This window comes from Miniopterus schreibersii (genome assembly GCF_964146895.1).
Source record: "Miniopterus schreibersii genome assembly, chromosome: 4".
Lineage (NCBI taxonomy): Eukaryota > Metazoa > Chordata > Mammalia > Chiroptera > Miniopteridae > Miniopterus > Miniopterus schreibersii.
Window position 1 is genome coordinate 59,432,771 of NC_138105.1, and position 25,921 is coordinate 59,458,691.

At 34.6% G+C, this 25,921-nt stretch overlaps 1 protein-coding gene across 1 annotated transcript in view; it reads right to left on the minus strand.

Moving 5' to 3' along the window:
* The window catches only part of GLRA3 (glycine receptor alpha 3), a 108,265-nt gene that overhangs the window by 47,777 nt on the left and 34,567 nt on the right, over positions 1-25,921 (minus strand). Inside the window, exons 4-5 of the mRNA XM_081134730.1 lie at positions 13,391-13,614; positions 2,830-2,912 (exon numbers count right to left, since the gene is read on the minus strand). Coding sequence (XP_080990856.1) covers positions 2,830-2,912; positions 13,391-13,614 — 307 coding nt within the window. The remainder of the gene's footprint in view (positions 1-2,829; positions 2,913-13,390; positions 13,615-25,921) is intronic.

A 25,921-nucleotide genomic window follows, 5' to 3' on the forward strand; every position in this document is an offset into this window, starting at 1 on the left:
AGGGCATTCCAATCCCCGCCCCTCTTCTTCCTGAAAATAGGAGATAAAAACTCCCATGTGAAAGATGTGCTCCTTGGACCAAGACAAAAGAAACACTCTTCAATGGGGAATTGAAGTCGAGAGGACTGTGTACATACAGACCTTGCTAAAATAACTCTTACCTTCCCTTAGCCTCCACACACAGTTTAGTTACTTTTCCACAGCTCCCTCTCTTTGTTCAGCCTAGTATGAAGCCACTTCTTTGCGTCTTCATTTCTTTATGAGGGATCCCATGTTACATAAAAACTTATATTACATAAAATTGTATCTTTTCCTCCTGTTAATTTGTCTTGTCTGTTTCATTTTCAGGCCCAGCCAAAAATGTTTAAGAAGGTAAAGATAAAATCTTGCCTTCCCTACAGTATCAACCTCAAATGTTTCTACCTTCTACATTATTCTGATTTGTCCCTATTTCTATTATTTTTGGTTGGCATATTATGAAGCCTTTTTATTTTTTTAAATTTTTTTATTACAGTTTACATTCAGTATTATTTTGTAGTGGTTTCAGGTGTATAGCATAATGGTTAGAAAATCATATACTTTGCAATATATTCCCCCCGATATTTCTAGTACCCACCTGGCACCATACAGAGCTATTATAATATTACTGACTATATTTCCTATGCTGTACTTTACATTCCCATGGTTATTTTGTAACTATCAATTTGTACTTCTTAATCTCTTCACCTTTTTCACCCACCATCCCAATCCCTTTCCCCTCTGGCAACTGTCAGTCTGGTCTCTTTTTCTATGAGTCTGTTTCTATTTTGTTTGTTTGTTTATTTGGGTCTTTAGATTCCACATATAAGTGAAATCATGTAATATTTTCTTTCTCTGACTGATGTATTTCACTTTGCAGAATACCCTCTAGGTCCTTCCGCACTGTTGCAAATGGTAAGATTTCATTCTTTTTTATGGCCGAGTAGTATTCCATTGTATGAACCCCCACTTTTTTACCCACTCATCTGCTGATGGGCACTTGAATTGCTTCCATATCTTAGCTATTGTAAATAACTCTGCAATGAACATAGACATGCATACATTCTTTTGAATTAGTGTTTTGGGCTTATTCAGCTATATACCCAGAAGTAGAATTGCTGCTCAACATCACTATCAGAGAAATGCAAATTAAAACTACAGTGAGATATCACTTCACACCTGTCCAAATGGTTATTATCAATAATTCAACAAACAGCAAGTGCTGGTGAGGGTGTGGAGGAAAGGGAACCCTTGTGCACTGATGGTGGGAATGCAGATTGGTGCAGCCACTAAGGAAAAAAGTATGGAGTTTCCTCAAAAAATTAAAAATAGAACTGCCTTATGAAACCTTCTCAGATAACCTTGGTTCATTTGCCTAAAAGAATCTTTAAGAACATAATATTGACCAAATCATATTCTTGCTCCTAAATCTTGAACCACTCCTCACTGCCTGTTGGATAATATCCAACATCCTTGGTTTAGTAATTAAGGCACTAGTTTGCCTTAGACTATTTTGCATATAATTTTTATCTCAATATCTTCCCATGCACCTAATTTTGCAACCAAGATACAGAATCAGTCTGTCCTCAAAATGCCTTCATAATATGGGTTAAAAATCTACATTGCTGGGAATCTTTTGTTATCCCTCCCCATTTTTATTGCTAAATAGATTCCCCAACTAAAACTAGATTATTTTCCTTTCCTTTCATTGAATTTAGCAATTTATCCATGGATATGCTTAATATTTAAGGGCTACTTATAAAGTAATGCATTTAAATTTTACAAGAAAGGCATTATTATCAGAGAAATAGATATTTCCACTTCCTTACTTTAAGAGAACCCAAAGTACAGGGATGGCCGCATTCCCCCATGAAGTCGGCATGCCACCTAGTGACAGCTCCACCACACTACAAACCTTGCCTCAGGCCTGCAAGCCTGGAGATCCACCCTTAAATTTTCCTCAACAAATATATCAAAACAAAACTTTATTTTCCCTCAGACATAACATAGTACCATAAGGAAAAATATTGAAAATAATACTTACTTTTTATATGGCATTAAAATTAAACATGCAAACCAATTAATTTAGAGGATATACAGATAAGTTCAGAGAAACAGAGGAACCTAAAGATTTTATGTGCTGACATTAATCAGTGATGCGTTTGGATCCACTTAGAAAGAAGAAATTTAAAGAAATGTCTGTCAGATTAGATGAATCTGTGATAAAGTGTGAGGAATTTCTTTTTCTCTAAGATAACATATATAACACACCCAGCAGAGTATACTCTGAATAAATATTAGCAGAAGAGATGCATAATGTTTCAGAATAGCATCGATTCTGGAGCCAGATGGTTTGCTGTGACAACCTCCAGGCATTGGAGCACAACATTCAATTGCTCAAAATGTCCATTTCACATCTGGAAACATGGCAATAACAATATCTTCACTGTACTGGGGGAAATAATATATGCAAAATATTTGGTCTATAGCAGGTACTCAGTAAAAAATGATAGTTTGCTTTTAACGATTGCTATCCTTTTACCTTTGGTAATTTGTCTAGAGACATAAAGCTGTTTTCAGGCTTAAAAACTATTATTCCTAGGTCCTCAATTTATTTCTCTATCATAGTATACAGTGCACATGTTGATAGACATCATGACTCTCAATACCTGGTGAAAGATACCATGCTTATTTAGTAAATATCTGAGAAAAACAATTACAAAATAAATTATCTACAGAGTACATTAAAAACCACTTATATCTGCCATATTTTTTTTAAGTATTCAGAAAAAGTAAGTTGTTCATACTTACAGCTCTCCAGTTGCATTATGCATGTTTGCACATCCATCGGAAAATTCTTGAGATCCATTGGACAGGAAAGTATTAATGTCAATCTGAAGGAATTCAAAGCAATTATTAATGTTATATTGTTCAGCATACAATTGGAAAGCAATGTTGCTGTTGGTACTGACTAACGCCTATTCAAATAAAATTTGCTCTAACTTGGGTATGTTATTTACCCTGAAACAGCTGTGTCTTTATATGTAAATCTATTCTGGGGGGAAGGGAGAAGAGCTGTATATTTAAACATCCAATCACATTTATTTTTTATCTATCTATCTATCTATCTATCTATCTATCTATCTATCTATCTATCATCTATCATCTATCTATCTATCTATCTATCTATCTATCTATCTATCTATCTATCTATATCTATCTATCATCTATCATCATCTATCTATCATCTCCCCCCCTTTAGACAAAGCTGTAGATGTCTAAAAGAAGTCTTTATTCCCAGAAGAGACCTTCAAAAAACAAATTTGAGAGTGAGATCTATAAAATTACTAAAAAATGCCAAAGGACACACTTCCCCAAAATCACATGGACAGCATATTTGAGGAGGCAAGTATATCTCGGGAATTGGAGTTCTAAATGTGGTAAGGCGGGGGCAGAGAAGCAATCCTGTGTGACAACTGTCAGTCATCTTTGTGACTGCATGAAAGAAGTTGTCAGTGAACATCCAACAGTATTCAGCAGAAGAATCAACACTGAATCTGGAGGACTTGACAATTGTAGGTAGTAGAGTGGGGTTTCCCACTGGAAGACTAGGGCATGTCACCAGATCTTATCAGGGTCAAGTAACAGCCAAACATGTGACATCGTTCCATGCTCACCAACCAAACTTCTGACTTGGCTTCACACAAAGTGACTTGGATGGTGTACATCAGCACTTTCCCCCTTCCAGAAAGTATTTGAATGTTGGTATTCCAAACCATTCATCACTCTTGAATACTTTTTTTATTGGAAAAGTTTACTACCAAGATATCTTCAGGGATTACCAAGTCTTTGTAGTTCTTGGACCTGAGAAAAATAGGCCCAGATCTAAACAAATCCAAGTTTATTCAAACCAAGTACTTTTCTGAGAACCCTGGCCAGCCCCTTTCACTGCAAGTGTTCCCAGTGAAATTCAGTTATTAATGACCACCCTGAGTGGATTTGTTTACTTAAATTTTGTGACTATAGATAGATTACTTCACCTATGTTTTGGTTTTCACATCTCTAAAATGAAGAAATAACAGCATCTGCTCTGGAGAGCAATACCTTAGTTAATACATGTAAAGTGCTTAGGTAAGTGCTTGACAAGCAGTAAACACTCAATAAATACCAGTTATTAAAGATTAATAATACATTTTACCACTCTCAGACTTCTTCATCTTTCCCTCCCCAAAATTATGTAGGATGGGCACAAAGATGATTAAATTAACAAATAATAATCCTCAGCTCTAGTAAATGTAACCACATTCTCCAAAATGGCATTATACGGACCATGCACTTGAAGTTACACTGGTGTGTATTCTACAGTGAATACTCTTGGTGAGATCCAATGAACATAGTTTGAGAGACATAAATGAACAGACAAAGTAAGGCTGCTAAATGTTTAAGAGTCCCAGGAGGATCGTTTGATAATACATTCAAGTCAGAGTCCATAATACAGAAAAATAATTCATAGAGTTCACACTTCAAAAGCAATTTTCTCCTGGCTCAGTGAGGTAAAGTGAGCCTGTAAGCATGATCTTGTGGATTTGCAAAGTTCTGTCTTAAAAAGGCATTTGTAAAATCAGTTGGACATGATGTTCTCTGTCTTGTGGAAGGGTTTATTAGGAATATGTGCACAAGTACGTTTTGAGTGTAGGTACATTAATTTTCCAGACTTCCAAGGCCCTCTGGCCAGCGAGTACCAAATGTTGGCTTGAAGAATGAACTCTGCGACCTTTTGTACGGAAGCAAATAGCATTCTGAGAACTTGTCCAGGCTCTCACCATGCGTGTGATGTCAAATTCATATCCTGGCTCTTTTTCTGGCATAAAATGAGAGGCATTACATAATTCTAAAAAAAAAAGAAGGTCCTTGAAAGGAATTATTTGGGAAAGAAAAACACTAGAACTTGTCATAAATCATATCCTGAAAAACATTTACTTATTGACATTCTTTTTGTTTAAGGCAGGACACAATTGCTTCTTTAACAGCATATGAATGAAAAATATGCTTCAGTGTGGTGGGTGTGATATTGAATTTCTTCATCAAAACATTACATATAAATTGTAATTTGCCCTGACCACATCAAAAGAAAATGAAATCAAAAGATAATTAATCACGTTCTACTGTTTTGGAAATGAGTATCTTCGTTGTGTTAAGAGAGGACACTAAGTTCTCTTTCTGGGACAAGACACATAAACAGGATATGGCGTTTTTAATTTTGTCCTAAGAAGTCTTGGCTTAGTAAAGTAATAACGTTTTAAAAAATATGACTATAATCTGTGATAACTGACCTCATTAAAATTGAAGTATTACCCATTTTTTGAGCAAGCATTGCCTAGAGTATGGTGTCTCTCTCAGCCATTAATTGAAGTATTAAAAAAAATGTTTTCTCACTCCATTTTATGCTCTTTATGAAAATAAGTATTGTCAGTAGTTCCTAGCATTTCTAAATTTAGTGGTATAAGGACAATTGCTTCTTAATTTTCATCTTTGAACTATCATAATAGCTAATATCATATTAGCTAATATTATGATGTTATCTTAATAGCTAATACATCTATTATAATCTGTAATAGATTACAATGTTAGATAGATTACAGATATTATGATATCTGTAATATCATAATAGCTAATACATCTATTGTGCTTACTCTGTAGTAGGCACAATTTTAAATACTATATATATAATATATATAATATATATTTATTACTAAAAATTTATAAGACAAGTAAACTATATTATCTCTATTTTAGAGATGAGGAAACTGAGAGGTTAACTCACCTGACATTACAAAGCAGAAATTGGTAGAGCTGAATTTACAACCTTGGGGTCTAGCTCTCAATCCCAGGCCCCTAAACTTTAAGTATATTGCTTTCAAAGGCACTGGGGCATTTTTCATGAAAATTTGTTTTGTAATTAATGCAACTTCTTAAATTTTATGTTTTTATAACACAATAAATAAACATTTCATACACTATTAGTTATTAAATTTTGGGTATAATAAACACAAGTCTTCTAAAAGAAATGAGAGAAATGTAATGAAACTTTTTAGAAAATATAAGGAATTTCCTTGTGTTTTTTATATATATACTCGAGCTATTTGGTGTTTTATTATGAGTGCCCTCAGCAGAGATTAGATTGTGGGAACACAGGAAGGTAGATTAGAGCTGGCGTTCTAATTTTGAGTTTTGTGGTCATCTGATTGTAGATCGTAAAGCTTATCAACCCATCACCAATGCAACTTTGGCATTGTCGATGCTCCCTTTAGGAATCGGATATAAATTATGACATCTTCATAAAAACATACAGAATCATACAAAAGCAAAATTCTCCTTATCACATAAATTTCATGGTATTATAAACTGATTTCCCTTGAATAAACAGCATCTTAAAAAGCATCTATTAAAAGTGGACATTTCATACAATTTCCAATACAATGCTAAGTGTTCACATTTTCCTTTTGCATTAATTTGTGAAAGCTTTCTTTTGTCTTTTTGCATGTGTGCTTTATATATAGTGCAAAGATTGTCCTTGCATTTAATTTGATCCTCAAAATGTCTTGAATTAGGTAGTATAGAAATTATATCTATTTTACATGTGAGAAGACAGGTTATGAGTGGTATAAATTGCGGTGTTTCAGTTTTTGGGTTTTTTTTAAATAGAGGTGTTCCAGATTTGAAAAATGAAACTTGATAGAGCAGAAATGTAAAGTCTAGATACGTGGCACGTAGGAACAGAATTTATACAATGATGCAGCACGTGATCAGCTTTGAGGACACTACTACCTTTCTCTTACCCTCTTTCTTTAGTGTATTAAAGTAATTAAACCTTAGGGTTAAAACAGTAACATTGCATAATGTGAAATGAAATTGAAGTAAATTGCAACTCAGAAATGTTTTTGAAAATCCAAGACACTGAGCAAAGTACTTTTTAGAAATAAAAGTGTACTTCACCACATGAAATGTCACATCTGTCACAGTCACTACAACATGGATTGAGATTACGACAAGGCAAGACTGAGAACCAAGGCAGAAGCAGCTACAGAAGTGTCTGGGAAGCCAGAGTTAGGATTGTCAGAGGGTAAGAGAGCAGGAGGAAGGTTCAAGGAGTTGTAGACAGTAGACAGGGGGACCAAAAAAAAAAAAGGGAAAAAAAGAAAGAAGTTTGCTTTTTATATTTAAAAGTTAATGCCTGCCAATGTTCAAAATATAAACATATATCATACAAGTAAACTTCAATTCTTTTCACAACTGAATTTCAAAGAAGGAGTGATTATCTTTAGCTTAAATAAAAATTGAAATTGCATTATGATAAGTCACTGTGCATAGCAGTTTTGATATAAAATTTATTCCTGTGTTTTGACTTTTAATGTAATAATACTTCTATCATATAAGTAGTAGAGTTGGTGGTATTACTATGTATTACTAGTATTAGTAAAGTAAGCAGTAGATAAAATTTAACTGTCTATGATGTGCTTCCATTATCTTGTGATGAGGATATTACCATCCCCATTTTATGGGATAAAACTGAGGCTTAGATAGATCAATAACTTGCAAGCCACTACACAGGGCTAATTTTGAAATTCTGGAAAGTATCAGAGTTTAAGCCTTTTTTATTTTTGGTTTTGTGTTTCAATTTTTTGTTTGGTTTAGTTTTTTTGTTTTCTTTTTAGAAAGATAAAATTAACTTTGGTGCCTATTATATGCCTGGTACTATGCTGGATGTTTTACATACATATGTTATTTCAGGCACACATCTATAGTGACAGAAAGCAGATTGGTGGTGGCTCTGAGATGGGGGAGTAGGACAGAGTTTGAGGGGCAGGGGTTATAAAGGGCATGAGCAAAATTTTGAGGGTGAAACATATGTTCATTCACTATCTTGATTGTGCTGGTGGCTTCATGAATGTATAATACACATGTTGAAACTTAAAAGATTGTACACTTTAAATATTTTTTAGTTTATTATACTTCAGTTATACTTCAGTAAAGCTGATTTTTAAATTAGAAAAAAAAAAAGAAAAACAAAAACAAATCTTTCTCAAGTAAAGAGACCTGTGCCAAACCACAGCTAGTAAATTGCAGAGGCTTGATCTGGGTTGGAAGATATCTTGCTAGGTGTACCAAGACCACAAGGCCTTGACTATTTTTTTACCTTTGTCATTTCTCAGAGTTGTTAATGCAGCTGCTAATTTTGAGGGATATGATAATGTTGTTCCCGAGGACAAAGAGAAGTCTTACTTGTATCTTGCTATAAAAGCAGTGGATTCCCCAATCTCCGTGTTTCATAGCTGTGACACAGACCCATGGTGTGTGTGTTATATCCCTCTGGACCTGTTGCATGGTTTCAGTGAGACATGAAAACAAAGGACAAATAAGGCAAATATGGGGATGCTTGTGCTGCTTGCTGGCAGTGATTAATAAATTCCTTTGTCTATGACGCAGGAGTCTTTCCTCCTCGGTCAGCCCATTAAATAAGTAATAGGCTAACTTTATAAGCAAAGTAAAATCAATACCAAACTTCACAATCTGGAGTCTGGCTCCAAAGCCCTCACTTAAAAAGTACCTCATTTGAAAATTATCAATATCATTCATATATATCATTTAAAAGTTTAAACAGTTGTATAAAGCATATAAAAAAACAGTTGTTTACCTTTGTCCCACCCATCCTTCACTCTCAGTTCTAGCTCCTTAGAGGCAGCCTTTCCTTAGATATTTGCCTAAGATTTATGTTCATATATCTAAATTGCTATATTATTCTTAGTTCTTAAAATGTGTGTAATTGTCTATTAATTTCCTACAAGAGAAAATTAGAATTTATTTCTCTTTATACCACATTCCATTTACACTGAACTCTCCAGCTAAACTCAAAATTTTGTTATATGAACATTTATAGTTAAATTAATATTTGGTTTTTACATGTTATGAATATGTAAATATAGTTTATGGTTAAGCTTAGTAGTTTGCTGTAATTATAGCTTCTGTACAATATTTTGTTTTTCCTGGGGTTAATAATTGTCTCATTTTAACAATCACTTCAGTTTTTGTTCCCTATTACTTCAAATTTTGTAAACTCCCTGTCAAAGCTACAAGTTCCCTCTCAAAGGTCAAACACAGCAGGTAATTTATCAATTTCTTGTTTTACATAGAAATCTTTCTCTCTCTCTCTCTCTCTCTCTCTCTCTCTCTCTCTCTCTCTCTCTCTCTCTCTCTCAGTTTTTCTTCCTCGTCATATATTGGACTTGTACTGATGTTCTGATTTTCATGTATTTCTCTCCTATTTTCTGTTTCTTTGTATCTTGATTCTACTTCTTGGGAGATTTCTTCACTTCATCATTCCAAGTATTCTACTATTTCCCCCCCACACTTTGGGTTACTATTTGATCTTATTATGCTCTGAATGATTTCTTTTTCCTTTCCTAGAAGTATCTTATTTCATGTACCCAGTTGTCTCATCTATCCAGACATTTTTTATGGTCTCTTTTGCTCCCTGCACTTTCCTTTAAATCATTCTTCTCTTTGTTTCTTTAATTTTGTTCTCTTTTCTCTTAATTTTCTTTGCATGTTTTTTCTGACGTCTGCTTCTTTATTATTCCTGTTAATATTATAAGATGTCCTCAAATGCCTGTTTACATATAAGAACAAAGCACTAAAAACTATTTGGAGCTCAATTAGTAGTGGATGGTTCATTGAGTAATGGTCTTATCTGTAGATTGATAGCATGGCTGCCCAGATATTTCATTGGTGGTTCCCCAATTGTCAATATCTGTATATTTTTTCTGTTGGGCGAGTTAGTTTCTCCAGAGGTGTATTCTTCTGACTACAGTTAGAGGAAGTTTTTGTCCGGCTTTCAGCATTTTAGGGAAAACAAGGTTATCACAATTTACTGTACCCCATGTAATCCTCATTTTCTTGATATGATGCCTCATGAGATATCCAGCTGTTCCTGAAGTCCCTACTTCTGAAGTTCTTGGCACAAGCTCTCTGAGGTTTTCTGTCTTGCTTTCTGCTCAGTTCAGGAGGCAAAAAAATGCAGCCTCTCATCTAAAGGATATAGATGAGAAAATTAGGAATAGAAAGTTCACTGCTATTCCTATAGAGTTTAAATTGATTCTTTTTCTTTGATCTCTTTTCTAGGTCCTACTTTCTGAAGTCCTAGTTGCCTCAAATTTCTAAAAGTTTGAGGATATTATTTCTTCCTTTTGGGTTCCCTCACTTTGGCTTAGGTTTCAGCTATCTCTGTCTGTTAAGTCAGTTTTCACAAGTGCATTCATTTTCAAGCTTCCTAAAGTATGTTGTCATCATTCATCTTCACAGTCTTCTTTTCCATCACTTTCACCCTTCTGTGGGTTAATGACATTTTATTCCTTATTTAGTTTATTTCTTTGTTTTAATGGGTTGAAGGAGAAAGTACAGATAAATGATTAAGTTAAATAGGTCGGGTTTGCCAGGACATTCTGCTTCTTTCTTTAAACAAGTAGGAAAGCCAGATCTCTCATGAAACATCACAGATGCTCCATTTGTAAATTGAATGAGATTTTTTTTTAGCACAACTTTTGTTAACAAAGAAACTGTTTGCCAATTGAAGATTTCAAAGTACTGTGAGATTTCCAAAAACAACTCATAAAAAATGAATTTAGCCTTTGATCGTGTGAGCCAGGATATAGCAAACAAAAACTAGGAGCTGAGAGACATCATCCCATTTCATCTGAATTCATACTGAAAAGATAAAAATGCAATTCTGCAATATTCTGTAATTTTCCTCAAAATATTAGAAGAAATGTGAGCCTTTAATAATGGATATCATCATTTTTCAATTCCAGTAAAACTTAATAAAAAACTAAATATCCATAATCATTAGGACACACACACATTGTATTTCAATTTTGTCATTGGAAATATTCTAGATATTATAACAGCAAAATGATTATTCCATGCTATCTGGTGATATATTTTTGCAGCCACATTTATTCCTGGCCAATTTCAACCACTCATTTCCATAGTTGGTTATTTTCTACCAGTTGTTGGGCATCCTTCTGAACTCTTGCATGGATTTACATAAATGTGTATTCTTACATACACATTTTACATACATATATTATGCTTACATATATAGAGTGTTTTAAGTACAAATAAGCATAAAATGTTTATCTTGAACTTAAATATATTTTGGAGGCCTTCTCTTATGAAATAATTTAGGTCTATCTCATGCAGAATATTTCATGATGTGGGACTACCGTTGTGTTCTACTTTGTTCTTATTAATGAATATTTGGGGGACTTTTGTTGCTGTTGCCATTTCTGTGGTGAAGTGGACATCTTTGTAAATGTATCTTATGTGTACATAAACATGTAAGTAATGTAAATTCCTAGAAGTAAATTGCTTAGTTGAAGAATAAATGAATTTTATATTTTTACATATCATAACAAACCATCTTTCCAAAGAGTTAATATCAAGTCATATGCCACAAAAATGGCATTAGACAACACTAAATATTATGTTTTAATATTACGTCTAAATATTATGTCTTAATGTTAATTTCTGACAACACATTTATTTCTTTTAAGTTTTATTTATTGCTTTTCATTCTCCCCTATATCAATGTTATAATTTTTGCTTCAAGTGTCAAATATGAAGAAAACTCAATATGAGAAGAAAAGTCTATCATTGTATTTACTCGTATTTTTGCTTACTGTTTCCTTTCTACCTTCTTGTGTCCCAATGTTCCTTCTTTTCTTTTTCTTTTTTCCCCATCACTATTTATCCCCCCATACCCTCTTCCCAGTGTTCCTTCTTTTATTGTTTCCTTTCTGTTTAGCAAGCTCCATAGTTAGACTTTTAGGATAGGGCTATTTGTGACAAATTCTTAGTTTTCCTTTATTTAAGAATATCGTGACTTCCCCTTCATTCCTGAAGGATATTTTCACTGGGTACAAGATTCTAGTATGACAGTTCTTTTCTTTCAGCACTTAAAAAAATGTGTTAATCCTTTCGGGCCTCCATGATTTCTGATGAGAAACCTACTATTCCTCTAATTGTTTTTCCCGTATCGGTAAAGTGTTGTTATTCTCCAAATGCTTTCAAAATTTTTATTTAGTTTTCAAAAGTTTGTCTATAATGTGACTTAGTATAAACATCTTTGGGAGTGATTCAATTTCTTGAATCTGTAGGTTTATGCCTTTTGTAGAATTTATAAATATTTCAGCCCTTAATTGCTCTAATTTTTTTTTCACTCTATATCCTGTTCTCCCTCTCCATCTGAGACTCTGATGACATGAGTGTTAGGTCTTTTATTATACTATGTGAATTCACATGTTGTTTCTCAGGTTCCAAGTCCTTAGTTTTCTTATGTCTACCATGGGGGAGTCTCCTTAAGTTTGTCATATGTCTAGAGTTTTCAGTTGTACTTAGCAGAAGGAATAGTGAACATATGTCTGTTCCATCTTCCCACTATCTTTTGATTTTTATATTTTTTAGTAATTTTCCAAAAAGGTTCAAAATTCTCTTGTTTAGACCTGAAATTCACCATTAAGCTATTCATCCATGTGGGAGCACAGGGCTAAGTTACTGATGAGACCTGAAATCTTCCTTTATGTCTTATGTAGCAATGAATTATTCAGGATTATATTAACATATATTAGTCAGTTTTCAGCAATTTGATGAATGTGTCAGTTCACAGTAGAGTGATGTCACCTTGTTACTCAAAGCAAGTGATATATGTATTGAAAGGAAATTTATTCACATGAAATAGGAATATATAAAAAACATAATATATTACCATGATGTTTGTGTTTTGGTATTAATTATTGTTATGTTTTGGTATTAGTTTTAAAAGGCTACACAATCTTCTAAGAAATGTAGAATAAATGACTAAAATGTAAATAAGATCTTTTCTAAAGTACAGTCAGAGAAGCTTAGGAAATCTAAAAAAAATACATATACCCAAAAAATAATCTATAAAAAATGGATCTCAGACAAGTATATCTCAATATTTCATCACCTATAAATATTACAAGGAGTATGCATACATAAAAATATAATCACAATGTATGATTCGGCTACCACTCCATTTGCCTTTAAATAACCCACCAATCTGGCTGATTAATAACCTAGGTTGCTTGCTTAAAAAGCAGATTTCCAAGAATTATTCATACAGTTTTTGGATCTAAAACTTGGGTCTGCTACTGTTGATTAGACATATTTGGAAGCGGCATATTAAAGGAATTTAAGTGGAACAATAAAAGCAGTTAATCAAAAATTTCAAAACATTCACTAAAAATAAAACAAAATACTTTTTCGCTAAAATCAGGAATTTAAGTCTGTGACTCACCTTATTGAATAAAGGACATTTCCATTCTTGAAAATTCTTAATAATTTGTTGTCTGTAGTAACTTCGTGGAAGTTGGCACCCTTTTCATTGGCAAAAAATAGATCAGGTTTCCAAATGGAGTCCAACATGGAAGGGTCTAGGTCTAAGGAGTCATCAGGATATTCACTATATGCAAGGCGAGGATCATTCCATTTCTGACGAAGAAAGATATTCACTCTGTAATCCTACAATGAAAGAAGGAAAGGGGAAAAAAATTCTGCTTTAAAGAGTTTAGAATCTTATGTGCTATTTGGGGGCCTTCTCTGAATTATAACAAAAGCCACTGACATCCTTGTGAGCTTTCCATCCCACACAATCATCAGTCATTACTACTGACCAGAGTGTTTATTTCTGAGGCTTTCCCTGTGTTTCCCGTGATCTATACGCCTCCAAGGAGAAGGCCACAGAAGCGCATGATTTTATCATGCTTATATTCTGTGGTCCTATTCAGTTTTACTCTCCTGGTTTGTCAGAATAAAACATTGGATTGCTATTAGACACCTGGAGTAAAATATTTTCAGCTTTGCATTTCTTTTCTAGAACCATTTCTTTTAGCAGGTATCTAAGAGCACCTGGAATGCTTTTAGCGAAATTTTCTTGAAAGCTCTCTATTTTTATAAAAATGACCATATATACTTTTTGATAACGAAGACACGTATTCTTATGTTTAATATAGCATGTAAATTCCATAAAATAGGTGACTTGGGAAAAATAACAGATGATTTTGGAATAATAAAGAATAATAAAGGAACATTGCTACCAGTAATTCTTAAGAAGAGTTAGCTAGCCCTGGCTGGTTTGGCTCAGTGGCTAGAGCGTCGGCCTGCGGACTGAAGGGTCCTAGGTTGGATTCTGACCAAAGGCACCTACCTCAGTTACAGGCTCGATCTCCGGCCACGGTGGGGGTGAGTACAGGAGGCAACAAGTCAGTGTGTCTCTCTCACATTGATGTTTCTCTCTCTCTCTCCCTTCCACTGTCTGAAGAAGCAATGGGAAAAAAATTCTCAGGTGAGGATTAAAAAAAGAAGAAGACTTACCTAATGAGATTTCTGAATTAGGCTTTCATAGTTAAGTTAAAAAGGGGAAGAGTCACCAATTTCAGCCAAATTCTTGTTCACAAATTCTAGACTAATGTATAAAATGATAAGACTGATAGCTGGGTGCATGTGTGGTATTTGTACACAGTATATGGATATAAGCATTATCTGTAACATTATAGAAGAAATTTTCTCCTTAGATTTTTTGAAATGAGAAAATAAACATGTAAATTTCATTACAAGCATAACAAATGTAAATAAACATTTTTAGAAAGCTTCATTTGCATGGAAAATAGGCTGAAGATATTCAGAGAAACTGAACACCAGTTTTTATCTATTTTTTTATTCCTTGAATACGAAAGTATCAGTTTTCAGAAAATAGTAAACAAGCAAAAAGTAGATGGCTAATCTTGCAGGTAGGTCAGAGTGTGCAGTGAATGTAACAAAACCCTATGTTCCCTTAATCACTTTTTGTGCACTGAGCCCTCCATCTTCTAACTGTAACTGAGGTTGCACACAAGATAATATATTTCCTGCCTGCTAGGTGCCCCACATATCTTCAAAAGTGCCAATGCAGCAGGGTTCACTTCGGCTTCTTTACCTCAAACTTATGATAATGTGGAAATCTCACCAGCCATAAGGATCTGTAGAACCTGTAAATGGAAATGTATAAACAAGGTTCTACCAGACAAGGACAGGTCATCCTCTCCTAGCTTAGAGTTCAGAGTACCATGAAGCACGCCTCCATGGTGGCCAGTGCTTGTGTCCCTCACCACTCTGTCTGTGCCTGGGTCCTAACCACCACCAAAAGAACTGATGATTAGACTAAAGTCGGTTTCTCTCTGCCTTACCTATAGGAGAACAATAAAGCAAGACATGTTATAGTGATACCTGCCAGGAAAAAAAGTAATTGACTAGTGAAGACTTTCCTTTTGGACTGATTCTTAAGATAAATATATATATATTAAATATATATAAATAAATTAAATATATATAAATAAATTAAACATATATGTTAAGATAAATATATATATGTGTGTGTGTGTGTATATATATATATATATAAAGTATTTTTATGCTGTAACTAATTTATTGATAACACTCTGTAGCCATCCCCACTATGAGGCTAAAATAAAAGTATTTTTAAGCTTCAGTATGTGTAATAAAATTTGGTTCAATCTCTTTATCCTTATGTTATTCATTTAGTGAAAACTTTATAAGCACAATCTCAGATTTCCCGGGAATACTGTTTGCTCTAAGAGTGAGCTAAAAAAGACATCAAGTATCCTTCAGTTTCTGTTTCTAAATCACACAAGAAAAAAATCAACTGTCACCTGTCAACCAAGGCCAAATGTTAACCTACATCCATTGTGCTTTCTGTCAATAACCAGAAATATCTTTGTTTCCTAACACATTTAAGTATTTGGTTTAGGGTCAGGGTCCAAAGCAAAACTCAAAAATAACCATCTCCTGAAAACCTAGAAAGTTAAGTTTTAACACTCCTCACAGTTGGGGTTTTAACCTGCTTGCAAATGAACATTGTGCTGAGAAGTTTCCCTATCACACAGCCAAATTCAGCATTTTAAAAATAACTTCCAAGGCTGATTCCTTATAGCCAACGTATCCCATTTATACCCAGCAACCAATTATAGTAATTATTTTTGAAACCTGATTGTTTGTGAAAATGTGCAAAGGGTAAATAAAATGACATAGTAAAATAATACCACCTTAAAAGAAGTCCTTGAATTCATCCATAAGTTTTATAAGGCAGTTGCATTGATGCTTATATGGAATCATAACATCTTAGGACAGAGATATTAATGACCTCCAGAATCATAAGATACACATTTGTGTTGTTTTTAAGCCACTGAATTAAAATCTGTGGCAATTTGCTATACCAGCAATAGGAAACAGATACATTTGTCTTTTTGAATGGATTTGAGTACATTATCATTCTCATTTTTTGATGAAGTCCCTAGAACAATTCATTCTTTTTTTTGTCAGTCATTCTAGAGGGTAGAACGTTTAAGGCAAACATCCCTGGATTCCCAGCCAAATGGCAAAGTCATTCAAAATTCTTCCTGTTTTTAGGAATCCTAATCAGAGATACTGGTTAATTTTAAGATGATCAGAAAAATAACTTTCTTTCTGCAAAGAAATAAAGGACAGAGGGCAAACTTCCTGACAATGATTTTGCTCGTTTTGTTTTGCAAGATTTTCTAATTCTGAAGTACTGCACAACATAGGTTCCCATGCATCGCAAAGTGCAGAGTACTAGTACTCAGTGGTGGAATAATTGCTCCTAACGTCATCTCCACAATATCCCCCATGTTGCCTGTACCATCTGCTCTATGATCCCAACCACAGGGAGGGTGGTCGCCTGGGGCCATTGACTGAAATAATGGCCCATTGGGAAAGTGCTTTTCAGTTCTCAGTTACTAAGCCAACAGGGGAAAAAGTCATTTTATAAGAACTATTTAGAAGCTTAGAAAGGTTATTTCAAAACTCTCCCTGACTTATTCATTATCCATATGTTTACATATTCTCTAGAAAAGGGCAGAATCATTTTAAAATTATGAAGATTTTTTTAAATTTATCTTTATTGTTGAGAGTATTACAGGTGTCCCATTTCCCCCCCAAGTTGACCCCCTCCACTTCACTCCCACCCCCTCTACAGGCCTTCACCCTGTTATTGATTGTGTCCATGGGTATGCATACATGCATATAACTTCTTTGGTTAATCTCTTCCCACCCTCCACCCCTCTTCCCTCTTCCCTCTTCCCTCTTCCCTCTTCCCTCTTCCCTCTTCCCTCTGAAATATGATCATCTGTTTCTTCTGGTTTAGATAACAGAGACTTGGAAATTCTGTTACTACTACTTATATTCATGAACCAAAATTTATATCAACATTTATATCCAGCATAGAATGAGCTCACTTGTTTGAATTTGTATGTTAAAATGAACATAACCATTTGTTTACATATAGCACTTATTTTTTTTCTTAAATACATCTTTATTGATTTCAGAGAGAGGAAGGAAGAGGGAAAGAGAGATAGAAACATCAATGATGAGAGTCATTGATCGGCTGCTTCCTGCACGCTCTTGACTGGGGATCGAGCCCACAACCCGGCATGTGCCCTGACCAGGAAACGAACCATGATCTCCTGGACCCTAGGCTGATGCTCAACTGCTGAGCCACGCCTGGCCAGGCTTAGATAGCACTTATTAATTTGCAATGTGTATATTTAATGACATGTGGTCAATAATCCACTTATTATTATTTATTTTGGAAACTTCCACTAAGCAATTATTGTTCCTTACTGGAATGTATGACTTGGATCATAAAAGGAGAAAAAGTCTTTTGGAAAATGAAACTATTTTCAGTCAACATTATCAAAGCTCTTCAAATCAAACAAGAAATTCTTAGAACCCAATATTAAAAAGCAAACTTTTCTGAGGATAGCTGAGATACACTTCACATTTTAAAGGCTGGATAATAGTACCATAAAATAATTTTTTAAAGATCTTCCAATTAGTATGTTTCCTTAAGTGTCTGATATAAACACTGTTATATGTTATCGTATGTGGTTTTTCCCTTTACTTTAAATTTGGTCAAATATAATCATATAACATTTACTATTAGTGACATTTAGCACATTCACAATATTGTGTAACCATCACCACTATCTAGTTTCTAGATCATTTCATCACCTCAAAAGGAAACTCTGGCCTCAAAATAAAGAAGGAACCCCACAGTATGGGAGAACAAATTGCCAAGGATGCATCTGATGAGGGGCTAATTTCCAAAGTGCACAAAGAACTCATACAACTCAACAAGAAGAAAAACAATCCAGTTAAAAAATGGGCAAAGGATTTGAATAGACACTTCTCCAAAGAGGACATACAGATGGCCAAGAGACATATGAAAAAATGCTCAAGGTCACTACTCATCAGAGAGATGCAAATTAAAATGACAATGAGGTATCACTTCATACCTGTCAGAATGGCTACCATCAATAAATGACACGTGCTGGAGAGGATGTGGAGAAAAGGGAGCCCTCATACACTGCTGGTGGGAATGCAGACTGGGGCAGCCACTATGGAAAACAGTTTGGAGGTCCCTCAAAAAATTAAAAATGGAGCTGCTATTTGACCCAGTGATCCCACTTCTAGGAATGTATCCTAAGAATCCTGAAACACTAATCAGAAAGAATATATGCACCCCTATGTTCATAGCAGCGCAGTTTACAATAGCTAAGATTTGGAAACAGCCCCAGTGCCCATCAGTAGATGATTGGATAAAAAAGCTGTGGGACATCTACACCATGGAATACTATGCAGCTATAAAGAAGGATCTCATGCCCTTTTGGACTGTATGGATGGACCTGGAGAATATTATGCTAAGCTAAGTAAGCTGGCAGAAAAAGACAAACATCACATGATCTCACTTATATGTAGAATCCAAAGAACTCAATAAACTGATGAACAAAATAGATTGACATGGAAGCATGGATCAGACTGCTGAATCTCAGAGGGAAGGTGGGGGAGTTGGTGGGAGAGATTAACCAAAGAATTTATATGCATGTATGCATAACCCATGAACACAGACAATAGTGTGGTGAAGGCCTGGGGAGGAGGATGGGTGCGGGGTGGAAGGGGTCAACGGGGAAAAAAGGGGACATGTGTAATATTTTGAACAATAAAAAAAAACAAAAAAAGGAAACCCTGTGCCTAGTAAACTGTCACTCCCCATCCCCCCTTCCCTCCAGCCCTTGGCAATCTCTCATGTGCTTTCTATCTCTATATATTTGCCTACTCTGAATATTTTATATTAATGAAATCATAATATGTGGCTTTTTGTGTCTGGCTTCTTGTACTTAGCATTATATTTCCAAAGTTTATTTTACATGTGTTTTTAAAGTACATTTAGGCACATAGAGATCATCTGTTTAATTTACAAGAATTTGAAAGGTCTCATTGAGAGAATTATATATGCAAGGTGATATAATTTTTTAAAAATATATCTTTATTGATTTCAGAGAGAGGAAGGGAGAGGGAGAGAGAGAGATAGAAACATCAAGATAAGAGAGTCATTGATCAGCTGCCTCCTGCAGGCTCCTGACTGTGGATTGAGCCCACAACCCGAGCATATGACCAGGAATCAAACCGTGATCTCCTGGATCCTAGGTCGAAGCTCATCTATCATCTACCTATCATCTATCTATCTATCTATCATCTATCTGTCTATCTATCTATCTATCTATCTATCTATCTATCTATCTATCATCTATCTATCTTTCTATCATCTATCTATTATCTATCTCATCTATCAATCTGTTTTTTAGTAAACTACACCTTTATAGAACATTCCTCTGGCTAAGCCATGATAGTAATGTCACATGCATTATGTGTATTTCATAAAAGTTTGTTGCCACTGGGCCAGGCTTGAGGAATGAACTCCATGGGAAATATTTTAAGAATTATTTTATCAAATAGTGAAAGATATGCAATGGTTGCTCTATGAGTAAAATGAAAACATTAACATTATCACAGAAGCAGAAAAGGAAACAAATCTAGTCCTCGTATCAAACATGGAAAATAAATTTGAAACACATCTGAATGTATTTGCAGTTAGTATAGGTGCATGTGGTGTGTGTATAGGCTCACACAAAGTTTGAAAAATAACATCTTATAAAAAAAGAAGATGCTCATATATTAATAAAGAGGGAATATAGCTTAGTCTCCAGTCCACATGTATTAATAGTTTTGCAAATAGCTACGGGGCACAAAAAAATGTATTCCTTTTCCTAAGAGTACCCCCTGCTTCTGACCCATTTTCTCCTGTTGTCCCATATGCTACCAAGCCCTGAGGATAGAAATATTAGCCTTGGGCAACTGTACTCAGGAGCACCCCTATAAATATGTACTTTAGAGAACACGTTCTCAGCGAGAACAATATTGTTCTGAAGAGAGCAATAATTGGTTCTTGGTGGGTGAAAAAATAATCATATGCCTTTTATGTATAATTCAGAGATATGCATAGAGTATCTAAACAGATATACATTACAGAGGAAGTATTAAAATTTCATGGGGAGGGCAATTAAGGAAAAAGATGTCTAAAGAGACTCCTTAGTGAGGCATAATGAGATAAAACTGGTTGAGAAACACTGCCTCGGAGAAAACTAAAGCGAAAAAGGAATGCATAGCACATTCATTTCTGCTGTCGTTTTGATTAATCATATTACATTTTATAGTGCATGGGTGAGGAATAGCAATTATCTTTAGAGCAAGTTAAAATATAATAAAGAGTAAAATATATTTAGAATAAAAGTTTTTAGCCTTTGGGGCTGGGTGAAAAAGGTGAAGGGATTAGGCAAAAAAAAATTATAGACACAGACAACACTATGGTGATTACCAGAGGGAAAGGGGGGGTGGGAGGTGGGGGGGAGGACGGAGGGGGTAAACGGTGATGGAAGGAGACTTGACTTTGGGTGGCGAACACAGTGTAATACACAGATGGTGTATGAGAGGATTGTACACCTGAGACCTATATAATGTTATTAACCAATGTCACCCCAATAAATGCAATAAAAAAGAAAAAGATTTTTTAGCCTTTTCAGAAGCTGCTGCTGGGATGAGTATGCAACAAGCATGTAATACAGGGTATATTAAAATGGTAAATGATCATCGGAAGACTGAGTGAGCAGAAACCCCAGGAAGCCCTAATGAGGATATGAAATGACTCTAGAAAAGAGAAAACCAGTGAAAGGACAACTTAAAGCAAACAAAATGACTCCCACCAAAGAAAAGTGTTAAATTTTATCAGCTGAGAGATCTGGCTGTTTTATCACCTCTGGGGCAGAGTCATGTGCCAGGCCCCAGGACTGATTTCTGGAAGTCTGAAAGTGACGGACATCACTGCCTGACACCACTGGGGGATGGAGGCAGCTCCCTTGGAATGAGGAGGTGAGAATTCTGTGAGGGGAAAGGAGGGAGGAATTCTTTACCAATTCCAAAAGTCTGTAGAGAGAAGAATCCCAGTAAGGGATTGAAGAAGCAAGAACTCCCAAATGTCTTCCCTGCCCTGAGAAGAAAAATAAGACTTCATTATCATCTGTAGAAAAATTAAATGGGTTTCACAGATAAACGTTGCTCAGGACTTAGCTGTGAATATTTGTAGTTTATCTGCTTAATGTTATATGTTATAAGCTCATTTTTGTTAATTAAACCTAAATAGACCTTTGTGGTTGGATTATTTGTTTTAGGCTTTAGCTAGACTCTGGGGTGCTGGCAATATTCCAAGAAAGTCCTAAGGAGAATTTGAAGAAAATGGTGCAGCTTATAGTAATTTACATATGTGCTAATAAGTCTGTTTCCTCATGCTCTCCCATTAAACAAAGAGGAGTTTGTTATCAAGCCTCCCTGATGAGATTGAGAGAAAAATAATTTTTCTTATATTTTTAAAACCAAATCTTGAAGTAGTAAACCCTTTTACATATGTGTATATTTGTGTGTGTGTGTGTGTGTGTATATATATATATCATTGTCAAGTAGGAATTTCCCACTTTCTAACTGACTCCCTAAGCAACAAGAACTGCTAAACTCCTTTGCCTGCATCTGTTTTGTTTGACAGGGCACTTGTGGCACAGCCCCAGGTCCCCATTAGTCTGGCTTGTTTGAGCCCATCTGAAGCATAGTTAGGGCGGCTTGTTTTGTAGATAGGCTTCTAGTTTTATCCCACAGACAGAAATGTGTCCTCTAACTGGTCTAGATAATGTCAGCATTAACTTTCACTAATTTATCTGTCAGAGATTCAGCAGCACAGCTGAAGAGCTATTTGCAATTTTAATGGATTGCCATGTACTTAACACTAATTGATGTGTTAAATTCATGACAAAATAAAAAATTATGACTAATGCCAATCATTTTAAAGAACACAATTTCCCATCCTGCTGCCCATTTTATCTTTAGAGCTTGAAATGACATTTTGGAGTGTATTCTTTCAGAAAATCAAATTCTCTGAGAGAAAGGTGCAGAATGATAAATACCATGAAGATAAACACCATTGCTAGGAACCATTCACAAGAATCAGATCATTTCTATGTCATGTTCGGTGGCTAACAAAAGTGTTTAATTGGTCTGATAACAGTGAATGCTATACCCTGCCTTCCTCTTGAGAGGACCATGTGCATATAATAGTCAATTGGCATTACACATTAGCTTTACAGAAGTCAGAGAGAGGACGGTTAAATTGACATATGTCTGTGACACTATAATTACCCCTATAATCTTCCTTCCTCATTTATTCCCAACTCAAATATTTCAAATACCTAAACAAAATACAATTAACCTTTCAATCAACTTAGCTAGAATGAAAGAAAATTTTACATAGATATGAGGTCCAATAAAGAAGATGCAGAAGTGTGTGCCTGACAAGTCCCTCCTTCACATACACTTTCCTCCCTGTTGTCATTAGCATCAGTTTCTCCTTGGCACTTGTGTCTCAGAGAATTGGAAATACACTTTTACACATCATGTTTGTTTTAACGACATCACAGCATAAGTAAACAATTGTATTCTTTGTGATATTCTTGATAAGAAATTGTGCCTGTATGAACAGGATCTGCAGTGTCTTTTTGAGAGCCAGGGATTGTAAGGATGGTCCTGTGGACAATCGTGCCAGGCAGAGATGTATTCATCTTTTTGATGGGGTCTCCAGGATGAGTAACCTTCATGCATAACTATCTTTCTGCAACCTTCCCATAAATATGCCCTGTTTCTGATTCATGTTTATAAAGGATAGTTCAGAACACATTCAATCGGTCACCAGTTACTCATGCTTGAAATTAAAAAATCTTTCAGACCAATGTCATCACTATTTTGTCTAGGCTTTACCTTTTACTCAAAGTAAGAAAAATAAGACAGAGAAGCAAAGATCTTAACAGACATAACCTTAATGTTAAAAGGAGAGCAGATGCATTCAGGCTATTCTAAAAGGAAGAAGAATAGCATCTATCTAATCATATGCTACATTAACATTATTGAACCTAGAGATATGAATTACGCAGGAATAGTCCCTGAATAATATTATGGCCCTCATTAAGTGAATTTACCTTTACAAGAACTCAACTTGTTGGTAATCGATACAATGGACCAACTTATTTTGGGGAAAGGTTACAAAAGGACAGAAAAGATGGATTTTCCTTTAAATTATACACATTTCCTTCCAATTATCATGAAAAAAAATTACTATGAAACCTAGTTGATGCCTGAAATAATTGCATCTTAATATTTTTTATTTTTAAACAATTATCCTTCAAGCATCATAAGCATTATACAATAGGAGCTCTGATTTCTTATCATAGAGAACTCTCCATACAAAATTTTAGCATTTTTATGAATTTATCTATCAATACAGCTGAAAAACCAAGTGCTTCTTGAGGAAAAATATAAAATTGCATGTGAAGATTTGAATAAAAAAGCCAAGTTCATTTGGGCAATATTAGCCAACATTAATAAGATTGTACAATTAGATATTTAGCTCATATTTTAGAGACTGTAGCACCAATTTAAGACAGTGACCAGGACTCAGAACTGCAAAACCAGATCATATAACAAAGTAGGAAGAACAGAGTTTACCCACTTGTGTCAAGGACATGATATCAAAGTTCTCTTCTTGGAAAAAATCCTCTTTCTTACCCAGAATATGTGTATGTGTATGTATGTGTGTGTATTACACAACATACACTTAAGAGCAATTCTGTGCTGAGAATTATCCTACTTGTTAATGTTTAATGATAAACATATTAGAGTGGATAGCTGCTCTATGGATCCTATAATCAAAAAACTTTAAATGCCCACTGATTTAAACAAAATATTTTTGAAAAGACAGAATTTAAAGGTAAATTGGATTAAAATTATAGAATGTCAATGAAATCTATTTGATAAATCACTTCAAGGAGGTAAATGTCATTCTAACAGCAAAATAAACTAGCATTAAAAAAACCTTGTCATCATCGAAGTGTTTAAAAGAAAACACCATTTGTGTGAAAAATTGAAAAACTGTAGAGTTTGACAATTCTGTGAGCTCAAAGCAGACACTCAGATACTCTTGCCCAACCCCACAGTACATCTCTGTATTCAGGCACCTGAAAAACTCTTATACCAAAATAGCTCACCTATTTTTTTGTTGTTTTTATTTTGGAAAAATACTTTATTCAAAAAGAACTGGTGCAAAGTAATGGCTCGATGAGTAAATATTGACTTAAGGCACATAGCAGAGCAATTCTCTAACTCTTACTTGTAACAAGATGGAGAGCCATCTGTTCTCTGAAGATAGGAAATCCAGCCAATTTTCCCATTTTTAAATACCACTATATATACACACCCAAACTACCACATACATATTGTATATATGAGCTTTAAAAAAATAGTCCAACTTACAAATGCTTTCATCCTAGCATATAAGCCTTATCCACAACTCAGCACATGTTTGCAGGAGTGTTTCACTTAAGTGTCACCTAATGTGGAGATCTTAAGCAATAAAAACACTCCTGGGCTCCATTGGTCACCACAGGTTTAAATGGCAGGATGGATGCACCTCTATCACCAAGGCTGTGTTGGTAACCCAATTTTATTTCATTGTTTCAAGAAACCACAAGAACTATGGTTTCCAATAGTTGTTAAATCATTGCCTGTTTAAGAAGAATGTAAACTTGGAATGGAACCTGAACAAGTTCTTAGAGAATCTCATTATATATAATGGCATACAATTCAAATGTGAGGGAAATAGGGAAGTTTAGAATTTCTATAATATTTATAGAAAAAAATTTGATGACAATATGTAAAGAATAATAAATCTGTACTCAAGTGAGAATGGTTGGCACTATGTTCAGTTAGGAAACATTGGGAAAGGATGAGTTTAACAGTTAAGAAGTTTGAGTTTGTACTATTAAAAAATGCATATAAATATATTTTAAATTTGGTGTAAGAAGATACAAAATACGTTAAAATTTAAATTATTTAATTTTCAAAACAATAGCTAAAGAAAAAATATCTACTAGAGGAACTTTCTCAAGAATCAAATAATTACCTCAAATGGGACTAAAGCTGGATTTTAAAATGGGGAGAGATATAATAGCTTAGAGACTAGACCAGCAGAGGGAGCTTATTATATTTGGTCAGTAAAGGAATTGAAGACACTTAAGAACTTTGTTAGGCATATATATATATGCCTAACATATATATATGGAGAATTATTTTGTTTTATTTGATTCATAGGTTCTCAGACATAAAGGTATTCGTTAATGATTTCAGATAATTTGAAATTCTATCCCCTTAATTTTAAGACATTACCTTAGATGAGTTACTTTATTTGTATTATAAAAACAAAAGTAAACTATATTTGCATAAGAATGAGAATGTTTCAAAATATATTAATGCTTTTATAAAAAAG